This window comes from Emys orbicularis, chromosome 10 (genome assembly GCF_028017835.1).
Source record: "Emys orbicularis isolate rEmyOrb1 chromosome 10, rEmyOrb1.hap1, whole genome shotgun sequence".
In the NCBI taxonomy this organism is placed as follows: Eukaryota; Metazoa; Chordata; order Testudines; family Emydidae; genus Emys; species Emys orbicularis.
In genome coordinates, this window is record NC_088692.1 from 40,170,449 (window position 1) to 40,190,686 (window position 20,238).

The 20,238-nt window shown below is 47.1% G+C and overlaps 1 protein-coding gene across 1 annotated transcript in view; it reads right to left on the bottom strand.

Annotated features, from left to right (window-relative positions):
- The window catches only part of IFT140 (intraflagellar transport 140), a 242,819-nt gene that overhangs the window by 115,539 nt on the left and 107,042 nt on the right, over positions 1–20,238 (bottom strand). Inside the window, 3 exon segments of the mRNA XM_065412296.1 lie at positions 1,943–2,096; positions 6,151–6,268; positions 14,856–14,983. Coding sequence (XP_065268368.1) covers positions 1,943–2,096; positions 6,151–6,268; positions 14,856–14,983 — 400 coding nt within the window.

A 20,238-nucleotide genomic window follows, 5' to 3' on the forward strand; every position in this document is an offset into this window, starting at 1 on the left:
ATCAGTGTAAAGGGAGAGAGAAAACAGAGGCCTCAGCAGTAATTATTTTTCTCCTTTACCGGTGCCCCCAGAATGAGAGGGGGAAGGGAAGGATTTAAAACAAAGCAGAAAGACACCTTAACACCTCTCTCCACAATCTAACTCATGACAATTAATCCCTAGGCTCAAAAACAAAACAAGATTATGGTTTATGTGAAAAATTGGGAGTTTTTAGATTTTACTGCCACAATGTATCAGATTTCCCCATTTGAAACATTTGAATTTGGGGGGTGGAGGGTTGCTAAGTTTTTAGCGCACTAGTCATTCTTACATCTTGCAAAAGAATCCTGGCAAAAGGTTGAAATCTGAATGGCTCCTGCCACACTGGGCTGCATCTGAAAAATCTGCAACAGTGACACTGGAAGAGATTTTGTTGCCTTCAGGAGGAGGGGAAGGGGGAAGCAGAGTGGGTTATTTATTAATTATTATTATTGCTTTTTTAATTGTTTGATGCTCTCACTCTCATTTCAGGATGCTACACACCAAAAGCATAAATGTCAGATGATGCCAATGTGTTTTCTCTACTTGCATACCAGCTGACACAAATCCTCCAGTTTTACAGTGACCTGTGCCAGGCTGAACAGAATGCTACAGTTTAAAGCTTCCACCATCCTCAAATTTGCCCTGTTGCTGTATTTATCTGGATGACTAACTAAAACCTAAGGGACTCAAATTCTGCCTTCTGTGCATTCACGAATAAGCTGGGCACTCCCAGGAACCTCTCATTTTTCAGAGCTGATGTCAATAATTGCATGCTTGTCTGTAATACCTACTGGAACGATTGCTGAAGACAGAAGCCTGTATTTCAAAAGTGGCTTGGCACAACCGAGGAACCACAACGTACATTTCTGAAGGGCTAAATAGAAATCTGGACCTATATCATTCCACCATATTCTGAGCCTCACTCTCGGTTCACTGCATGCCACTGCCTTGTGACCAAAATTTCTAACCTATTACTTATTACTAGATGGTGTAGTTTGAAAACCAAAACATTAAATTAAACAGATGTAAATGCATGCATTTCATTCAAGTTTTTCCCTGAAATGAAAACATTTTGATAAGGATCTGGATGTTATGCTTTTCCTTTGTTAGGATCTCCAGGATGCCCTCCCATTCCCTTCCTTCACTCTAGACTCTGCTTGGGGAAGTGGATGGGTCCCCACATACTTGGCATACTATTCTGAGAATGCAATGTGTATGGCACAAGTCACTAATCTCTCTTTAAGGTCTGAGCATGCAATCTTCACAACACTCCTCACCACTGTAAACTTGGGCAGCAAGAATTTAGAGGTCCAATCGTTCTGTGAAAATAAAATGTGATGTCTCTAGACACTAGTCAGCCATAATTCTGTTACTATTTCAAATTTACATATGTAATAACAGGGATAAATGTGGTTATCAACAAAATGTCCCACTAAAAGGCAGAGAAAGCAAGCCCCAACAAGATTTATCTACACAGTTTTTGCCCCGATTTAAGTAAAATCAGTTAAAAAAATAAATTTAGTTAAAGCAGAGCAACTCGCTAGTTTGTGCAGAGTTCTTCCAGCATCAAGGAATGTCTTGTTTTGGTAAATTAGGGTACGTCCAGACTACCCGCCGTATCGGCGGGTAGCGATCGATTTATCTGGAATTGATATATCGAGTCTCGTTAAGACGCGATATATCGATCCCTGAACGCACTCCCCGTCGATTCCGGAACTCCACCGGAGCGAGCGGCGGTAGCGGAGTCGACGGGGGAGCTGCGGCCGTCGATCCCGCGCCGTGAGGACGGGAGGTAAGTCGGAATAAGATATGTCGACTTCAGCTACAGTATTCCCATAGCTGAAGTAGCGTATCTTACATCGACACCCCCCCCCAGTGTAGACCAGGCCTTAGATTCCTATCCTAAAGCCACAAGCCAGACTTTCCAAAATGAAGTTTTCTTACTTTTCAGGTTCTTGTCCAGAGTAGGAGGGCACGGCTCCACCATCCCCTCGTCCAGCCTTGAAATCAAAGAGTGTGACTGTGTCCATTTCAATATCATAGAAACAGATCTTAGAGTCAAGACTCTCATCAGCCTATGGAAGGGGAAAAGAGAAAGAGTTAGAGCCAGCAGTAGAAGAGACCAGCAAGGTAAAATTCAGCTGGCCTATAAAAGCAGCCCACAGGCCAGCAAACAGCACAGGAGCCAACAAACACCTGAAAACAAAGGAGTCTGAATGGGGGATTTAGCTGGGGGTGTGTGTTTTTGGTTGGTTTTTGGGATTCTTTTTTACTTCTTCACAGTAGCTTAGTAGGGAAGGCTATGGCAGCTATAGAGGCAGCAGTGGTAGTGACCCAAGGAATGGAAAAGACAGTGAAGATGACTGGATATGGAAGTTGTGGGAATGTACATTATTCTGGAGAGGTATTGGAAAGGTGCTTTGTGTGTATGAAGTGCCACCTGATACAGCTGATGGAAGAGAAGATCTGAGGTTTGGAGTTGCAGCTAGAAACCATGGCTGAGTTTCAAAAGAGATTTGAGCAGGTGATGGAGAGAAAGAGAGAGGAGGCTGAAAGGAAACATCATGAATTGCAGATGCATGCTGGACCAGGGAACTGTGAGGATAGACTGCTGGATAAAGAAAGTGGACAATGGAAGCATGTGACTACGAGAATAAGGCAGAGGAAAAGACCAGCTAGTGAAGGAGAAATAGAGCTGAGGAACAGGTTTGCTGAGTTGGAAAATGAAGGGGAGAAGCAGGCAGTAACAGAAAATGGGAGAGCAAGAAAGAAGAGAAGAGTGGCTAGTCCAAGAAGAGGGGAAGAGACAATGGAGCTAGCCAGAGTTCAGAGACCCAGGAGGATAGAGGACAACTCGCAGAAGATTGCAAGTGGGAACAGACAACAAGAAGTCTTGCAGCCAAAAAGAACAAAACAGGGAAGGCCAGACAATCATGCCAACAACAAGAGGCAAGTCTACATCACTGGGGACTCCCTACAAAGAACAACAGACAGGCCTGTCACCAGAGCTGATCTGGAGAACAGAAGGGTGTGCTGTCTGCCAGGAGCTTAGATATGGGATGTGGTCCTAAGGTAGAAGAGGATCCTAATGGGAGCAGGAAAGAATCCATTGACTGTCTTTCATGTGGGAACAAATTATACTGCTAGATTCTTGCTCAGACACAACAAGGAAAACTATGCCAGGCTTGGGAAGGTGCTGAAAGAAATGGACGCTCAGGTGATCTTCAGAGGGATTCTACCTGTCCCTAGTGGAGGAGAGTGAAGACAAGACCAGATTATGATGATCAACAGATGGCTCAAATAATGGTGCTATAAAGAGGGCTTTGGGACATTCCACTATTGGGAGGCATTAACAGACAGAGGACTGTTCTCATGGGATGGAGTCCACCTAAGCAGGAAGGGAAATAGACTTCTAGGATGATGTTTACACAACTGATTAAAAGAGCTTTAAAGTAGGAATTCGGCTGAGACAGTTGGGAGATTCTCATGTAATATCCACATCTGATTCTAATATTGAGAGGAAGGAAAATCAAGTAAAAGGGAATACAGCAATGGAGAAAGGAACAACAGAGGGTAGGAGAATAGATGACAGAAGGAAAGATAGTGACAATACCAATGACAATAACAGCCAAATAGGCAATACTGACAGTAAAATGACTGTACCTAATTGGGTGAGGAATCTGGGTGAAGCCAAGCAGAAACAAGAAAGATGTCTGTAAACCAATGCAAGGGATCTGGGTAACAAAATGGAGGAACTAGAACTACTGGTGCAGTAAGTGAAATCAGATATTATAGGGATAATGGAAACATGGTAGAAAGTAGTTATGACTGGAATACAGATATTGAAGGATATGTGCTGTTAAGAAAAGACAAAAATAAAGGTAGAGGTGGTGGATTAGCATTGTATATTAATTATGAGGAAGACTGTAAAGAAATTAGAAGTAATGGAATGGATAAAATGAAATCTGTTTAGGTCAAAATCACTATGGGAAAAACGGTAACAGACTGGAATAGTGCTTGGGGCTGCTACAAACCCCCAGGATCCAATTTGGATATGAAGAGAGGCCTCTAATATTTTTAATGAAATAAAAGCTACTGGGAATTATGCAATTACGGGAGACTTTAATTTCCCAGATATAGATTGGAGGACAAGTGCTACTAATAAACATAAGACCCAGATATTCCTGGATGTGATACCAAACAGATTTCTTCACCAGATAGTCACTGAACCAACAAAAGGTGATGCCATTTTAGATTTAGTATTGGTAAGTAGCAAGGACCTCATAGAAGAACTGGATATAGAGAACAACCTTAATTTGAGTGATCATAAGTTAATTCAATTTAAACTAAATGGAAGGATAAACAAAAATAGGTCTGCAACTAGGGTCCTTGATTTCAAAAGAGCAAACTTAAAAAAATTAAGGGAATTAGTTAGGGAAGTGGACAGGCCTGAAGAACTCAAGGATCTGAATGTGGAGGAGGCTTGGAATGATTTAAGTCAAAGTTCCAGAAACTATTTGAAGCCTGCATCCCAAGCAAGGAGAAACATTTGTAGGGAAGAATTGCAGCCCCAACTGGATGAACAAGTGTCTCAAACAGATTATTAATAGAAAGCCTACAAGGCAAGGAAGAAGGAAAGGATCAGCAAGGATAGCTATCTCCTGGAGGTCAGAAAGTGTAGGGGAAAAGTGAGAATTGCCAAAAGCCAAGAGAATTGGACCTGGCAAAGGAAATTAAAACCAATAGTTAAAGGTTCTTTAGATATATAAATAAAACGAAAACAATGGAAGAAGTGGGACAGCTAAACACTTTAACATTTTCATTAATGGCCTTGGCACAAAAAGCGGGAGTGTGCTAATAAAATTTGCAAATGATACAAAGTTGTGAGGTACTGCCTATATGGAGGAGGATCAGAATATCATTCAAGAAGATTTGGATGACCTTGAAAACTAGAGTAATAGAAATGGGATGAAATTTAATAGTGCAAAGTGCAATGTCATGCATGTAGGGACTAACAACAAGAATTACTGCTATAAGATGGGGACGTATCAGTTGGAAGTGACAGAGGAGGAGAAAGACCTTGTGTATTGGTCGATCACAGGATGACTATGAGCCACCAATGTGATGCAGCCTTGACAAAGGCTAATGCAATGCTAGGATGCATAAGGCGAGATATTTCCAGTAGAGATAGGGAAGACTTGTTACCATTATACAAGGCACTGATGAGACTTGATCTGGAATATTGTGTGCAATTCTGGTCTCCCATGTTTAAGAAAGATGAATTCTAAACAGAACAGGTGCAGACAAGGCTACTAGGATGATCAGAGCAATAGAGAACCTACCTTACAAAAGGAGACTTAGGCTAAACAAACCAAGCTCCTTAACAAAACAAAGGATGAAGACAGATAAGATTGCTCTCTATAAATATATCAAAGGGATAAATATCAGGGGGAGAGAGAGAGAGAGAAGAGGGAGTGATTTAAGTTAAGAGCCAATGTTGGCACAAGAACAAATGGATATAAACTGGCCATCAATAAGTTTAGGCTTGAAATTAGATAAAGGTTTCTCACCATCAGAGGAATGAAGTTCTGGAAAAGCCTTCCAAGGGGAGTAGTGCAGGCACCCATTTTAAGGATGAGTTTGATATATTTATGAAAGGGATGATACGATGAGATTTCCTATAATTGCATATGGCCACTCCGCAACTTCTATAGCAAGTATCTCCAATGGCCAGCGATGGGACACTAGAGCCCTTGGACCTACAAAAACTTTTAGTGCTTCTATCAATGCTTACCCCAGAAATTCTGAGTCCTGAAGACAGAGCATAGCCAATGTGGGTTTATATTAGAGAAGTTAAGGCGGGAGGGATAGCTCAGTGGTTTGAACATTGGCCTGCTAAACCCAGGGTTATGAGTTCAATCCTTGAGAGGGCCATTTAGAGATCTAGGACAAAAATCAGTACTTGGTCCTGCTAGTGAAGGCAGGGGGCTGGACTCGATGACCTTTCAGGGTCCCTTCCAGTTCTATGAGCTAGGTATATCTCCATATGAATATCTCTGCATTATAGCTAGTCTGGCATTTGGTGTCACATTCAGACCCCAGTGTGGTATGTGGGGAGTCCTGTCTCACCTTGTTGACAAGGATGCTGACTTTGTTGCCATTAGCATTGCACTTAACCGATGCAATGCCCCCCAGGCCAGGAAAGAGCTCAGTCAAGTTCTTACTACTGCAGTGCACTTTCGCCTCTCTGTGGGAACAGATAATAGTGATTCATGTGGTGCCAAGTGTCAGTGCTTGAAAAACAGTTAAAAATATTTTTCAAACTTCAGAAAAAAGACCTTTAATAATCAAATCAAATAGGGCACAAGACCCAAATATTTGAGGTCTTCTAACCTTTTGTCCCAGACTCTAGCTTCCTCTTTAGAGTCTTAAACGCAGCAGGAGTAAACTTAAAATGTTCTGCAGTGTTCCAACACCTGCAACAAGAAAATCCTGCCATCCTGTTTCAGGAGAAGTAGGATTTGTCTACACCGGGAAATTGACTGGCATAGCTGAAGTGGAATAACTATCGCGTCCCCATGAGAAAGTTATACTGGCATAACTATAGTGGAATAGTTATTCCACTTTAGCTATGCTAGTCAGATTCTCCACATAGAAAAGTTGTAAGGGCTCATCTACATTGCCTTGCAGTTTGGACTCCAGGCATATGAACAGCAGTGTGCATCAAAGTGCTGCTGTGCTGTAAGAGCCCTGTGTGGATAACGCAGGCATGAACTAAAAGGATCCTAGTTTTGTCCTCCTTTCTCCCTATATCCAATCAATCCTTCCTACTGTAGATGCCACAGTAACAGCATTCACTCTGGGCCTGAGAGGACACCTCCTATCAGTCACTGGGATACAGCTAACAAGAGTGACAGTATTTATTTTTAGATTTATAAAATGAAAACAAGGCATGGCCTCTGAATTCATATGTAAAAATAACATTCCGGGGTTCTATTTATTGTCTCTTGTTAATTCCAGATCAAATATGCTCACTTTACAAGTAAACGAGTTTTTTTTACAGCCCTAAAAATTCAGCCTGACATCTGAGAGTTAAGCTAGGTTCTTTCAATCTCCAACATCAACACCAATAATAAAGGCCCTATGTGCAAGTCATAGTGATACCCTGCACAAACCCAAGGGTTTCAAATTAGGCCCTATGTGATACCTGTGCAATGCCAGTGCTGCTAATGGGTTTTCACAGGTTTGACTGACTGGAGTTTTGCAAATTGTTCTGCTGATGATACATAAGATACATAAGAAAGAACAGAATTCAGCTTACCCTCTTGGTTCTGCAGGGTTCTCAAATTTATTTTGTCACTAACTGTCAACAGATAAGGTTCTGAACACACACAAGGAGCAGAAGTGTGGAGTCAAAATGTACAAGTTTGACACAGTCACTTGTCAGAGTAGAAGCACACTTCAACATAACAGTATGACTAATATTAATTAAACTCTAACTCATTTCAGAACTTAATCAAGCCCTTCACCTCAGGAAAAGTTCCAAAAAAAAAAAAAAAAAAAAAGGGGGCGGGGGAGGGCTTATGCCCTGCCCTGTAGGTCAACAAACTTCGGCTCTTTTGATTCAATAGAGGAAGTTAATTCCAAAGTTGAGGACCCCCTACTCCTCTTATGTTTGTACTTACAGGTTGGCAGTAGAAATATCCAAATTGTTCTCAACTACACCTCTATCCCGATATAACGCGACCTGATATAACACGAATTCGGATATAACGCGGTAAAGCAGTGCTCCGGCGGGGCGGGGCTGCGCGCTCCGGCGGATCAAAGCAAGTTCGATATAACGCAGTTTCACCTATAAAGCGGTAAGATTTTTAGGCTCCCGAGGACAGCGTTATATAGAGGTAGAGGTGTACTAAGTACAAAGGGAAAGAGATAGTCTTAAGTATCCAAGACCCAATCCACAAAGTGCTTTATAGACTGAAGTCAGCACCATGAGAAAGTTTTTGTGGACTACTCCCGCACTGCCCAAAAATATTGCTTATGTTCTCAGAGATATCTGTGAAACGCCCTGTTCTGTTCCTAAAGCCAGGTTTCCTACATGGGAGAGTATCAAGCTACTCACTGAGCCACCATCAAGCCTTACCACAGAAGGCTTTGGCTAGTGAATGACAGTGACAAATCATGATGCTGTTACTCAGTGTCACCCCGGATGGAAATCATTGTGGGGAAAAAGGTAATTATTTCAAGTTTCCCTTCCCTCTAGGGGGAAGAAAAAAAAAAAAAAAAAAAAAGAGATAACCCATGCAAACTCCATTCCAGTAAAAACACTGTATTTATCCCCAAAGAAATACTCATTGATTATTGGAGTAATAATGGAAACAAACACTGAAGATCCGGAAGCCCTGAATACACTATATGTGTTGCTTACAACAGTGCATGAATTTCTTGCTCTCTGGAATTATGAGTCCAAGTCCTCACTGAGAATTCAAACTCATGGAGAAGCAGTAGTGACATCACTGAAGCCATTACCCTTGACCCCAAATCTCAGACCTAGAAAAATCGGTTACTCACCTTCTCGTAACTATTGTTCTTCGAGATATGTTGTTCATGTCCATTCCAAATCAGGTGTGCACGCGCTGCGTGCACGAATACTGGAAGACTTTTCCCCTAGCAGTATCCATAGGGTCAGTCTGGGCACCTCCTGGAGTCATGCCTTCATGATGCTCAATATAGGGCCCTGCTGACCCGACCCCCCCTCAGTTCCTTCTTGCCAGCTACTCCGACAGCAGGGTAGGAGGGTGGGTATTGGAATGGACATGAACAACACATCTCGAAGAACAACAGTTATGAGAAGGTGAGTAACTTTTTTCTTCTTTGAGTGCTTGTTCATGTCAATTCCAATCAGGTGACTCCCAAGCCTAAGTTCAGGAGGCAGGGTCGGAGATGTCCACTGATTGGAGCACCGCTCTACCAAAGGCCGCATCATCTCTGGCCTGCTGGGTAATCGCATAATGTGCAGTGAAAGTATGTATGGAGGACCATGTCGTCGCTCTGCATATTTCATGGGGGGGAACCTGCGCCAGGAATGCAGCTGAAGAAGCCTGAGCCCTGGTGGAGTGCGCAGTGAACAGAGGGGCAGGCACCCATGCCAGGTTATAGCACTCTCGGATGCAGGATGTGATCCACGATTAAATTAGTTGAGAGGAGACTGGAAGACCCTTTATTCTGTCTGCCACAGAATGGACTTTCGGAATAGTTAAATGGACTTTCAGAATGGCTTTGTTCTCTCGATGTAAAAGGCTAATGTTCTGCGGACATCCAATGAATGAAGCCTCTGCTCCCTGCCATTTGAGTGAGGCTTAGGATAGAACACTGGGAGGAAGATGTTGACGTGAAATTGCTAGACAACTTTTGGGAGGAAAGCTGGGTGAGGCCGGAGCTGAACCTTGTCCTTAAAGAACACCATGTAAGGAGGCTCTGATGTTAGGCTCTTGAGCTCAGACACCCTCCTGGCTGAGGTTATTGCTACCAGAAACGCCACCTTGTACTGGAGGTAGAGCAGGGAGCACGTTGTTAGCGGTTCAAAGGGCGGCCCTGTCAGAACAGAAAGGACCAGGTTGAGGTCCCAGGCCAGGACCAGCTGTCGGACTTGCGGATATAGCCTGTGGAGAGCTTTGAGGAAACGGCTGACCATAGGGTTGGCAAAGACTGACCGGCCCTCTGCACCTGGATGGAAGGCAGAAATGGTGGCCAAGTGAACCCGTATTGACGACATGGACAGACCCTGCTGCTTGAGATGGAGAAGGTTGTCCAGTATGAGTGGCATAGAGGTGATCGTCAGGGACAAATGATGCTGCGCCAACCAGATTGAAAATTTCTTCTACTTGGCAAGGTAGGTAGCTCTGGTGGAGGGTTTCCTATTGCCAAGGAGGACTTGTCTAACTGGGTCTGAGCAGGAGAGCTCCATTGGGTTCAGCCATGGAGCTTCCACGCCGTGAGGTTCAACTACTCGAGGTTCGGGCGCTGGAGATGGCCATGATCCTGAATTATCAAGTCCGTGAAGAGCAGCAAGGTGACTGGGGCTTCCACGGACATGTCCAGGAGCAATGTGTACCAGTGCTGGCGGAGCCAGGCTGGAGCTTTCAATATCACAACTGCTTGATCCCTCCATATCTTGAGAGCACCTCATAAATGAGAGGGACGGGTGGGAACGCGTATAGGAGATGGCCTCTCCAGGGAAGGAGGAACACATCTGTTATGGAGCCCGGGCTGTGATTCAGGAATCATAGAAGATTAGGGTTGGAAGAGACCTCAGGAGGTCATCTAGTCCAACCCCCTGCTCAACTGTTGTGTCGCATGGCAAAGAGGTCTACCCGGGGAAAGCCCCACTGCTGGAAAATGGAGTTTGCGATGTCCAGGCCCAGGGACCACTCGTGGCCATGGAACGACGTGCTGAGATAATCCGCTAACTCGTTCTGTACCCCAGGGAGGTACGATGCTTGCAGGTGTATCGAATGCTCTACACAGAAGTCCCATAGCATGAGGGCTTCCTGGCACAGGAGAAAGGAGCATGCCCCCCCATGTTTGTTGATATAAAACATCATCGTGGTATTGTCTGTCATCACTGATACACATCTCCCCCCTTAAATGGGCTTGGAAAGGGTGGGATGCCAGGAGTACTGCTCTCAGCTCTCTGACATTGATGTGGAGAGCGAGCTCTGCCTGAGACCAGAGGCCTTGTGTCCTGAGGTCTCCCAGATGTGCTCCCCAGCCCAAGTCTGATGTATCCGTAACCAATGAGAGAATTAGCTGGGGGCTGGTGAAGAGGACCCCTGCACACACCACCTGTGGGTCAAGCCACCACAGAAGGGAGTCGAGGACCACGTGACACAGAGTCACAACCCTGTTAAACTGTCCCGAACTGGTCAATACACCGAGGCTAGCCAGTTGCTCCAGTCGTGGAGTCTGATCCTTGCATGTTGCACCACATAGATACAAGCGGCCATGTGTCCCAGGAGTTTCAGACAATTCCTTGCTGTGGTGGTGGGAAACTGCCTGAGACTCCAAATAATGTCGCCCAGGGTCTGGAACCTCGATTCCCATAGGTACGTCCTGGCCTGAGTTGAGTCCAGTACCATCCCTATAAATTCTATCCGCTGAATCGGGGACAGTGTTGATTTCCCCACATTCAGAAGGCCCAGTTTGTCAAACATCGTTCTTATGAAGTCGACTTGTGCCTCCACTTGAATCCTGGAGCGGCCCTTGATCAGTCAGTTGTTGAGGTGCAGAAACACCTATACCTGCCGCCTGCGGAGGAACGCAGCCACCTGAGGTATTTTGTGTGGGACGGTGTGATTGCTATATGAAAGTACACGTCTTTCAAGTCAAGGGCAGCATACCAGTCTCCTGGACCCAAGGAAGAGATGATGGAGGCTAAGGAGACCATGCGGAATTTGAGTTTTTTCATAAACTTGTTGAGCTCTTGCAGGTCTAGGATGGGCCTGAGCCTGCCCTTGGCTTTCAGTATCAGGAAATACTGGGAATAGAAGCCCTTGCCCTTCTGCTCCTGAGGAACCTCTTCCACTGCCCCCAGCAAGAGCAGCGAGAGCACCTCCTGTATAAGGAGCTGCTCATGAGAAGGGTCCCTGAAGAGGGACGGGGAAGGGTGGTGGAAGTGCGGGAGGGAAGAAGATTTAAGTGAATATCCCCTCTATACCACGTGGAGCACCCAACGGTCCAATGTAATACGGGCCCACGCAGGGTAGAAAGGGGATAGACGGGACGAAAAGGTAAGGCGGGATGGATCCAGTCTTTGCACTGGTGCATCGCCGCAGGGCGCACCTTCAAAAGGCCTGTTTTTGGCCTCAGGAGGGTTTAGACTGGCCAGACCCCTGCCCAGAGGAGGAATGAGGTCTCTTCCTCGAGTTCCTACTCTTCCTGCGCGACCCCTCCTGCCTACCCTAAGGTTGATAATTCCTCAGTGGGGGCTGAGGTCGAAAGTGCCTCCGTTGGTTGGCAGGGGTGTGGAGGCCCAGGGATTTCAGGGTGGCTCAAGAGTCCTTGAGACTCTGCAGGCGAGAGTCAGTCTTCTCAGAGAACAAAGACTGACCCTCAAAGGGGAGGTCCTGGACTGTCTGCTGTACCGCGTACGGAAGGCTAGAGACCTGAAGCCAGAAACTCCTTCTCATAGCCACCCCGGTAGGTACGCTACCCCGGTAGCCATGGTGCGAGACGCTGTGTCCACAGCGTCTAAGACTGCCTACAGGGATGCACAAGAGATCCATTTGCCCTCCTCTACTAGTGCAGAAAACTCTGTGCGAGAGTCCATAGGCAGGAGTTCTGCAAATTTTTCCATGGTCCCACAAGTATTGTAATTGTACCTTCTAACCACCGCCTGATGGCTAGCGATACGGAGCTGCAAATACCCCCCCTCCCCCATTGAATAGATTTTCCTCCAGAAGAGGTCCAGTTTTTGGCCTCTCGATTCTTTGGAGAGGGCCCCTGGTAGCCCTGGTGCTCGCATTGGTTGGCCGCATTCCCTATCAGGGAGTCCAGCAGGGGGTGCGTATATAAGTGTTCATACACTTGGAGGAGACTAAATATCTCCGCTCATACCTTTTCACGGTAGGCGGCAACGAGGATGGGGTCTGCCACTGGGTCTTAGTGGCATCGCTGATGGTCGCAATCAGCAGCCGCGCGATACGGGATGGCCCTGGAGGGGAAAGGCTATCGACCATCGGGTCGGCCTCCTCCACCACCTCCTCCGGTTTGATGTTTAGGTTCTGGACCACCTGTCTTAGCAGCTGTTGTAGGACCCTGCTGTCCTCTAAGGCTGGAGAGGTTGATGAGCCAGTCATCGCTTCATCTGGAAACGAGGAGGATGAGGTGGCGACCGGTACTGGAGCCTGCTCCCTGCCCTCGGCCCCATTGGGGTCCCGCGGGGCAAGGATCACCAGTGCTGCTGTCGGTGCTACGGACAGTGCCAGGATTGGAGCCGCGCTCAGTGCCAAGGATGTGAAGCAACTGGTGCCCCCTTCGTCAACGCCGCAATCAGTGCAGAGATCGTTGATGTCGGTATGGCTGCTGGATGGGTCCCTGCCAGGATCCCCGGTGCGGAAGGCGTGTGCAGCAGAGGCCACCGATGCCCATCTGGAACCCTGGCTCTGCTCCTGGCTTTGGTTATAGGCCCAGGGTGTCCAGAAGGGCCACTGAAGAGCCTGCCACTGGCCTGGCCACAGTGCTGGTTAGGGCTGTCTGTTGCAACAGGAGTGAGATCTTCTGCTCCTACTGGAATGTGATGACTCCGCTTCCGACTGAGGTTTCCGACTGTGATGACCACGGAGGAGCGGAGCCCCTTGGTGCTGGCGAGAGATGCCAACTCGGGGACCGGAGCGGGCCACCGGTGCCAGGAGTTGATACGCTGGGGATGATACCCTCATCACCACCATCGTCGCCGGCTTGCCCACAGAACTTATTGGGCCAGGAATCGGTGCCGGCAAGCAGTGTGGGTCCGGACTCGACTGGACCCCTTCCTGGGGCAGGAGTCAGCGGAAGGCCCACCCATTGGGTGCCTGATGGGGACTTGCTGGCCACCTGGTCTTTAGACCTGGTCGGGGAATGCCCTCTATTGGCCTTCTTTTTGTGGGGCACCGGGGAGTGGGGCCTCACAGGTGTCTGGAACCTGTGCGCGGAGCCATGGCGGTGCTGAGGGTCTCTAGAGGAGTCCTTCCTCGGCACTGGCTTGCACATCGACGGTGCTGGAGCACTGCGCACCAAGGAAGCGGCACTTGGGGCTGGGTCTGCCGCACTGGGCTCCAACTGAGGCCCACGTGCTGCCTCCATAAGCAAAACTGGGAGGCGCTGTTCTCTGTCTTTAAGAGTCCTGGGGCAAAACCCTCTACAGATATTACAATGCTCCCTAAGGTGACCCTCACCGAGACAATTCAAGCACGAAGTGTACGGGTCACTTCTCAGCATAAACCTGCCGCAGTCCGAGCACAGCTTAAAGCCCGGGGACTGAGGCATACCCCAGTGCCAGGGAAAAGCATCAGGGGCGGGGGGGAACCCCAAAGGAAACTTATGAGAAAAACTATCTACACTAAGTGTAACTACTCTACTACTAAATCTAACTATATATACATAAAGGGTGATACTGTGAAGCACACGCTTGCCGAGGAAAGAGCAATGGAGTTTCAGCTAGCCGTCACAGGTGGTAAGAAGTAACTGGGGGGGGGTCGGGTCAGCAGGGATCTATACTGGGCGCCATGAAGGCGCGACTCCGGGGGGCACCCAGACCGACCCTGCGGATACTGCTAGGGGAAACATCTTCCAGCTGTCGTGCATATAGAGCGCTCACACCTGATTGGAATTGACGTGAACAAGCACTCAAAGAAGAACTTGAGAATACAAAAGGGTCAACTTCTCACAAGAGTGATTTGTGAGTGTATAAAACAACATCAGTTTATCAGATACTATTGACCTGGCAATACACTTCACTAGGTAAGGCTGGGTCTTCTAACCTCAGCTTCTCCCTGAAAACACTGAAGGTAGAGCAGCAAAATTTGGCAGGAGTCTATAAAGTAAAAAATATATATACTTTTTTTTTTTTAAAAAAGAAGCCAAGGACTGAATAGGCCAAGATAACCTCTACAGGGCATGCGCCATGAGAAAGCCTGCACTCCCACTGCCTTTGACGTACCTATTCTATGAATTCAGTCTCCAGGGTTGTCAGTCTAGCATTTTTCACCAGTACAAAATTCCCTTAAGATTAAAAAAAAAAAAAAAGAAAGAAACCTGAGCTATAGATTCAGACCCTTGTAAATGCTTAATAATACCTGCGAGAGAGATCAAAGATTTTAAAGTGAGCCAAGTCCGTTCCCACAGCCAGGAAATTCCCACAGACATCCAACAGGCAGGGATTCCCCTCTGCTTCAGAGAACACCAGCAGCTGTTTGACAGTACCCTGGGGAGGGGAGAGAACAGCAACTTTAAATGTTAACTTTCTGACAGGGAGGTTTTTCTGTCAATTAAGCTTGCACATCAAGTCCACTTCTGTTTTATCCCAACAACCACCACCAATTAATAAGTGCATCACAGCAATTTCTTGATACTATCCTATCTAGGAACAGCTATACAATAGACCGGGGGGTGGGGGGGAGAACAGTTATCCACCTTTCTGTAACTGTTGTTCTTCAAGATGTGTTGTTCATGTCCATTCCATTGTAGGTGTGTGTGCACCCACTTGTGCAGCTGTCAGAGACTTTTGCCTTAGCGGTATCCATAGGGCCAGCTGTGGTACCCTCTGGGGTGCTGCGCTCAGACCACGGTATATCAGGCGCTGCCGGCCCTATGCCCTCTCAGTTCCTTCTTGCTGACAACTCCAACAGAGGGCCAGGAGGAATGAACATGAGCAACACATCTCAAAGAACAACAGTTATGAAAAGGTGGGTAAACATTTTTTCTTCTTTGAGTGTTTGCTCATGTCGATTCCATTGTAGGTGACTCACAAGCAGAATCCTCCAAGGTGGACTCGGAATTCAGTCTTGCAGAGTGGAGCACTGCTCTGCCGAAATCAGCGTCGTCTTGAGCTCGTTGGGTCAGCGCATAGTGCGAAGCTAATGTGTGGACGGACGACGCATTGGAAAAGACGGGGATCAATATGAAAATTGAAAAGTGGATAAGGAACTGGTTAAAGGGGAGACTACAACGGGTCATACTGAAAGGTGAACTGTCAGGCTGGAGGGAGGTTACTAGTGGAGTTCCTCAGGGATCAGTTTTCGGACCAATCTTTTTATTGCTGACCTTGGCACAAAAAGTGGGAGTGTGCTAATAAAGTTTGCAGATGAGACAAAGCTGGGAGGTATTGCCAATACAGAGAAGTACAGGAAGATCTGGATGACCTTGTAAACTGGAGTAATTGTAATAGGATGAAACTGAATAGTGAAAAGTGTAAGGTCATGCATTTAGGGATTAATAACAAGAATTTTTGTTATAATCTGGGGACTCATTACTTGGAAGTAACAGAGGAGGAGAAGGACCTCGGAGTACTGGTTGATCACAGGATGACTTAGAGCCGCCAATGTGATATGGCTGTGAAAAAAGCTAATGCGGTCTTGGGATGCATCAGGCGAGGTATTTCCAGCAGAGATAAGGAGGTGTTAGTACCGTTATACAAGGCACTGGTGAGACCTCATCTGGAATACTGTGTGCAGTTCTGGTCTCCCATGTTTAAGAAGGATGAATTCAAACTGGAACAGTACAGAGAAGGGCTACTAGGATGATCCGAGGAATGGAAAAACTGTCTTATGAAAGGAGACTCAAGGAGCTTGGCTTGTTTAGCCTAACCAAAAGAAGGCTGAGGGGAGATATGATTGCTCTCTATAAATATATCAGAGGGATGAATACCAGGGAGGGAGAGGAATTATTTAAGCTCAGTACTAATGTGGACAAAAGAACAAATGGATATAAACTGGTCATCAGGAAGTTTAGACTTGAAATTAGATGAAGGTTTCTAACCATCAGAGAGGAGTGAAGTTCTGGAACAGCCTTCCAAGGGAAGCAATGGGGGCAAAAGACATATCTGGTTTCAAGACTAAGCTTGATAAGTTTACGGAGGGGATGGTATGATGGGATAGCCTAATTTTGGCAATTAATTGATCTTTGACTATTAGCAGTAAATATGCCCAATGGTCTGTGATGGGATATTAGATGATGTGGGATCTGGGTTACTACAGAGAATTCTTTCCTGGGTATCTGGCTGGTGAGTCTTGCTCACATGCTCAGAGTTTAGCTGATTGCCATATTTGGGGTCGGGAAGGAATTTTCCTCCAGGGCAGATTGGCAGAGGCCCTGGGGGTTTTTCGCCTTCCTCTGCAGCGTGGAGCACGGGTCATTTGCTGGAGGATTGAAGTCTTCAAACCATGATTTGAGGACTTCAATATCTCAGACATAGGTTAGGGGTTTATTACAGGAGTGGGTGGGTGAGATTCTGTAGTCTGCGTTGTGCAGGAGGTCAGACTAGACGATCATAATGGTTCCTTCTGACCTTAAAGTCTATGAGTCTGTGACCAGGTTGCAGCCCAACAAAATTTCCTGGATCAGCACTTGAGCAAGGAAGACTGCCGATGACGGCTGCGCCCTAGTCGAGTGAGCCGTCACGATCGTGGGCAGGGACACCTTTGCCAGCTCATAACAGTAACGGATGCAGGCCGTGATCCAAGACAAAATTCTCTGGGCAGACACTGGGCGACCCTTCATCCTGTCTGCAACAGCAACAAACAACTGCGTAGACTTACGGAACAGCTTTGTTCTATCTATGTAGAAGGCCAGTGCCCATTTGATGTCCAGGGTATGCAGCTTGCATTCCCCATCCGTTACATGAGACTTTGGACAAAGGACCAGTAAGAATATGTATTGGCCAGTATGGAACTGGGAAACATTTAATTGACGCAGTAGACGCAGCTGGACCTTGCCCTTATAGATGATCGTATAAGGCGGTTCCGACGTGAGCGCCCTGATCTCGGATACCCTACAGGCCGAAGTTATAGCAACTAAGAAGGAGACCTTCCATGATAGAAACAGGAGGGAGCAGGAAGCCAAGGAATCAAAGGGGGGGTCCCATGAGTCTTGACAGCACAAGATTCAAGGGGGGGGAAACCGGGTCCCGGATATGCGGGTAGAGGTGCTCCAGACCTTTCAAGAACTGCGCCGTCATAGGATGGGCGAAGACCGACCTGCCTTGAAACAGAGGGTGGAATGCCGAAATGGCTGCCAGGTGTACCTTGACTGCACCGTTGGCTTGGGCCCTCCACCGTTCCCTGGAGTTGGTGGTGGGTGCTTTCGGGGGGAGGAACTCCCTGGGGCTAAGCCCTTTTGCGGGTCTGGAGTGGGCGTAAGGCCTGAACAGGGTCTTTTGCCCAGAGCCCCCTGGTCGGGCTTGCTCGGTGCCGACTTCTTTGTTTTCTTCTTCGGCACCGGGGATCGGTGCCGGGAAGAGCCTGTTGCCAGGGGTGCACCGAAGCTGAGGCGCTGTGTGCCGTGTCGGGCCGTGCCGGCTCCAAAGCTGGGCGCAGGGCAGCCTGCATCAGGAGGACCCTGAAACTTATGTTGCGCTCTCTCTGTGTCCAAGGACGAAAGTTCTTACAGATGCGACAGCGCTCCTTTATGTGGGATTCCCTGAGGCAGCTTAGACAACTATCTTGCGGGTCACTAACAGGCATAGGCCTGTTACACGTGGAGCAAGGCTTGAAATCTGGAAACTGGAGCATACCCCGCCTGGGGCAAAGTCCCCACCAGGACCCTATCTAACTAGACACTTAACAGCTAACTAACGATTAAACTATTTACAGCTAGAAGCACAAGGCTGAGATAGGAGAGAACTGCTGACCACTTGCAAAGCAAGGGACAGAGGCGCTCCGACTGACCACCACAGGTAGTAAGAAGGAACTGAGAGGGCATAGGGCCGGAGGTGCATGATATACTGCAGCATGAGCGCAATACTCCACAGCCAGCCCTATGGATACCACTAAGGAAAAAGTCTCCAACAACCGCGCACATGGGCGCGTGCACACATACAATGGAATTGACATGAGCAAGCACGTGAAGAAGAACTGGTCTTCCTGGTGGTCCCTCTGTCAAAGTCTCCCCACCTGTGAGCTGCATTACAGGTCCAAAGCTTTAACATACACCTTCACAAAGCAACAAAGAGTCCTGTGGCACCTTATAGACTAGCAGACATATTGGAGCATAAGCTTTTGTGGGTGAATACCCATTTCGTCAGATGCAGGTGGTGGAAATTTCCAGAGGCAGGTATAAATATGCAGGCCAGAATCAGTCTGGAGATAACGAGGTCAGTTCAATCAGGGAGGATGAGGCCTTCTTCTAGCAGTCGAGGTGTGAAAACCAAGGGAGAAGAAACTGCTTTTGTAGTTGGCTAGCCATTCACAGTCTTTGTTTAATCCTGAGCGGATGGTGTCAAATTTGCAAATTAACTCAAGTTCAGCAGTTTCTCTTTGGAGTCTGGTCCTGAAGTTTTTTTGCTGCAGGATGGCTACCTTTAAATCTGCTATTGTGTGTCCAGGGAGGTTGAAGCGTTCTCCGACAGATTTTTGTATATTGCCATTCCTAATATCAGACTTGTGTCCATTAATCCTTTTACGTAGGGATTGTCCAGTTTGGCTGATGTACATAGCAGAGGGGCATTGCTGGCACACGATGGCGTATATTACATTGGTGAACGTGCAGGTGAATGAACCAGTGATGTTGTGGCTGATCTGGTTAGGTCTGTGATGGTGTTGCTGGTGTAAATATGTGGGCAGAGTTAGCATCGAGGTTTGTTGCATGGATTGGTTCCTGAGTTAGAGTTACTATGGTGCGGTGTGTGGTTGTTGGTGAGAATATGCTTAAGGTTGGCGGGTTGTCTGTGGGCGAGGACTGGCCTGCCTCCCAAGGCCTGTGAAAGCGAGGGATCGTTGTCCAGGATGGGTTGTAGATCACTGATGACGCGTTGGAGAGGTTTTAGCTGAGGACTGTAGGTGATGGCCAGTGGGGTTCTGTTGGTTTCTTTCTTGGGCTTGTCTTGCAGCAGGAGGCTTCTGGGTACACGTCTGGCTCTGTTGATTTGTTTCCTTATTTCCTCGTGCGGGTATTGTAGTTTTGAGAATGCTTGGTGAAGATCTTGTAGGTGTTGGTCTCTGTCTGAGGGGGTGGAGCAAATGCGGTTATACCTCAGCACTTGGCTGTAGACGATGGATCGTGTGGTGTGTCCGGGATGGAAGCTGGAGGCATGAAGGTAGGCACAGCGGTCGGTGGGTTTTCGGTATAGGGTGGTGTTAAAGTGACCGTCACTTATTCGTACCGTGGTGTCTAGGAAGTGGACCTCCCACGTAGATTGGATCCAGACTAACACGGCTACCCCTCTGATCTTCACAAAGATTCACTTTACAAACTATCCTGCCCAAAAGATAGGATTGCGATTTTCTTCAGCTAAGAGGGATAAATGGATAGCATTCCCTTTAGATCCACACTGCTCTACAGCCAAAATGCTTCTGAAATAAATATAGTCAAACTTTACTAATTCTGGGTCACTGAGAACGAAAATGATGCTTAAAATTGTTGATTGGCTCTAGTTTTCAAGATATGCTATTGGGTCAGTATATACGACCCTTGACTTGGGAATGGCGGAGGATAAGTGAGTTATAAAGGGAAGGGATCTCAATT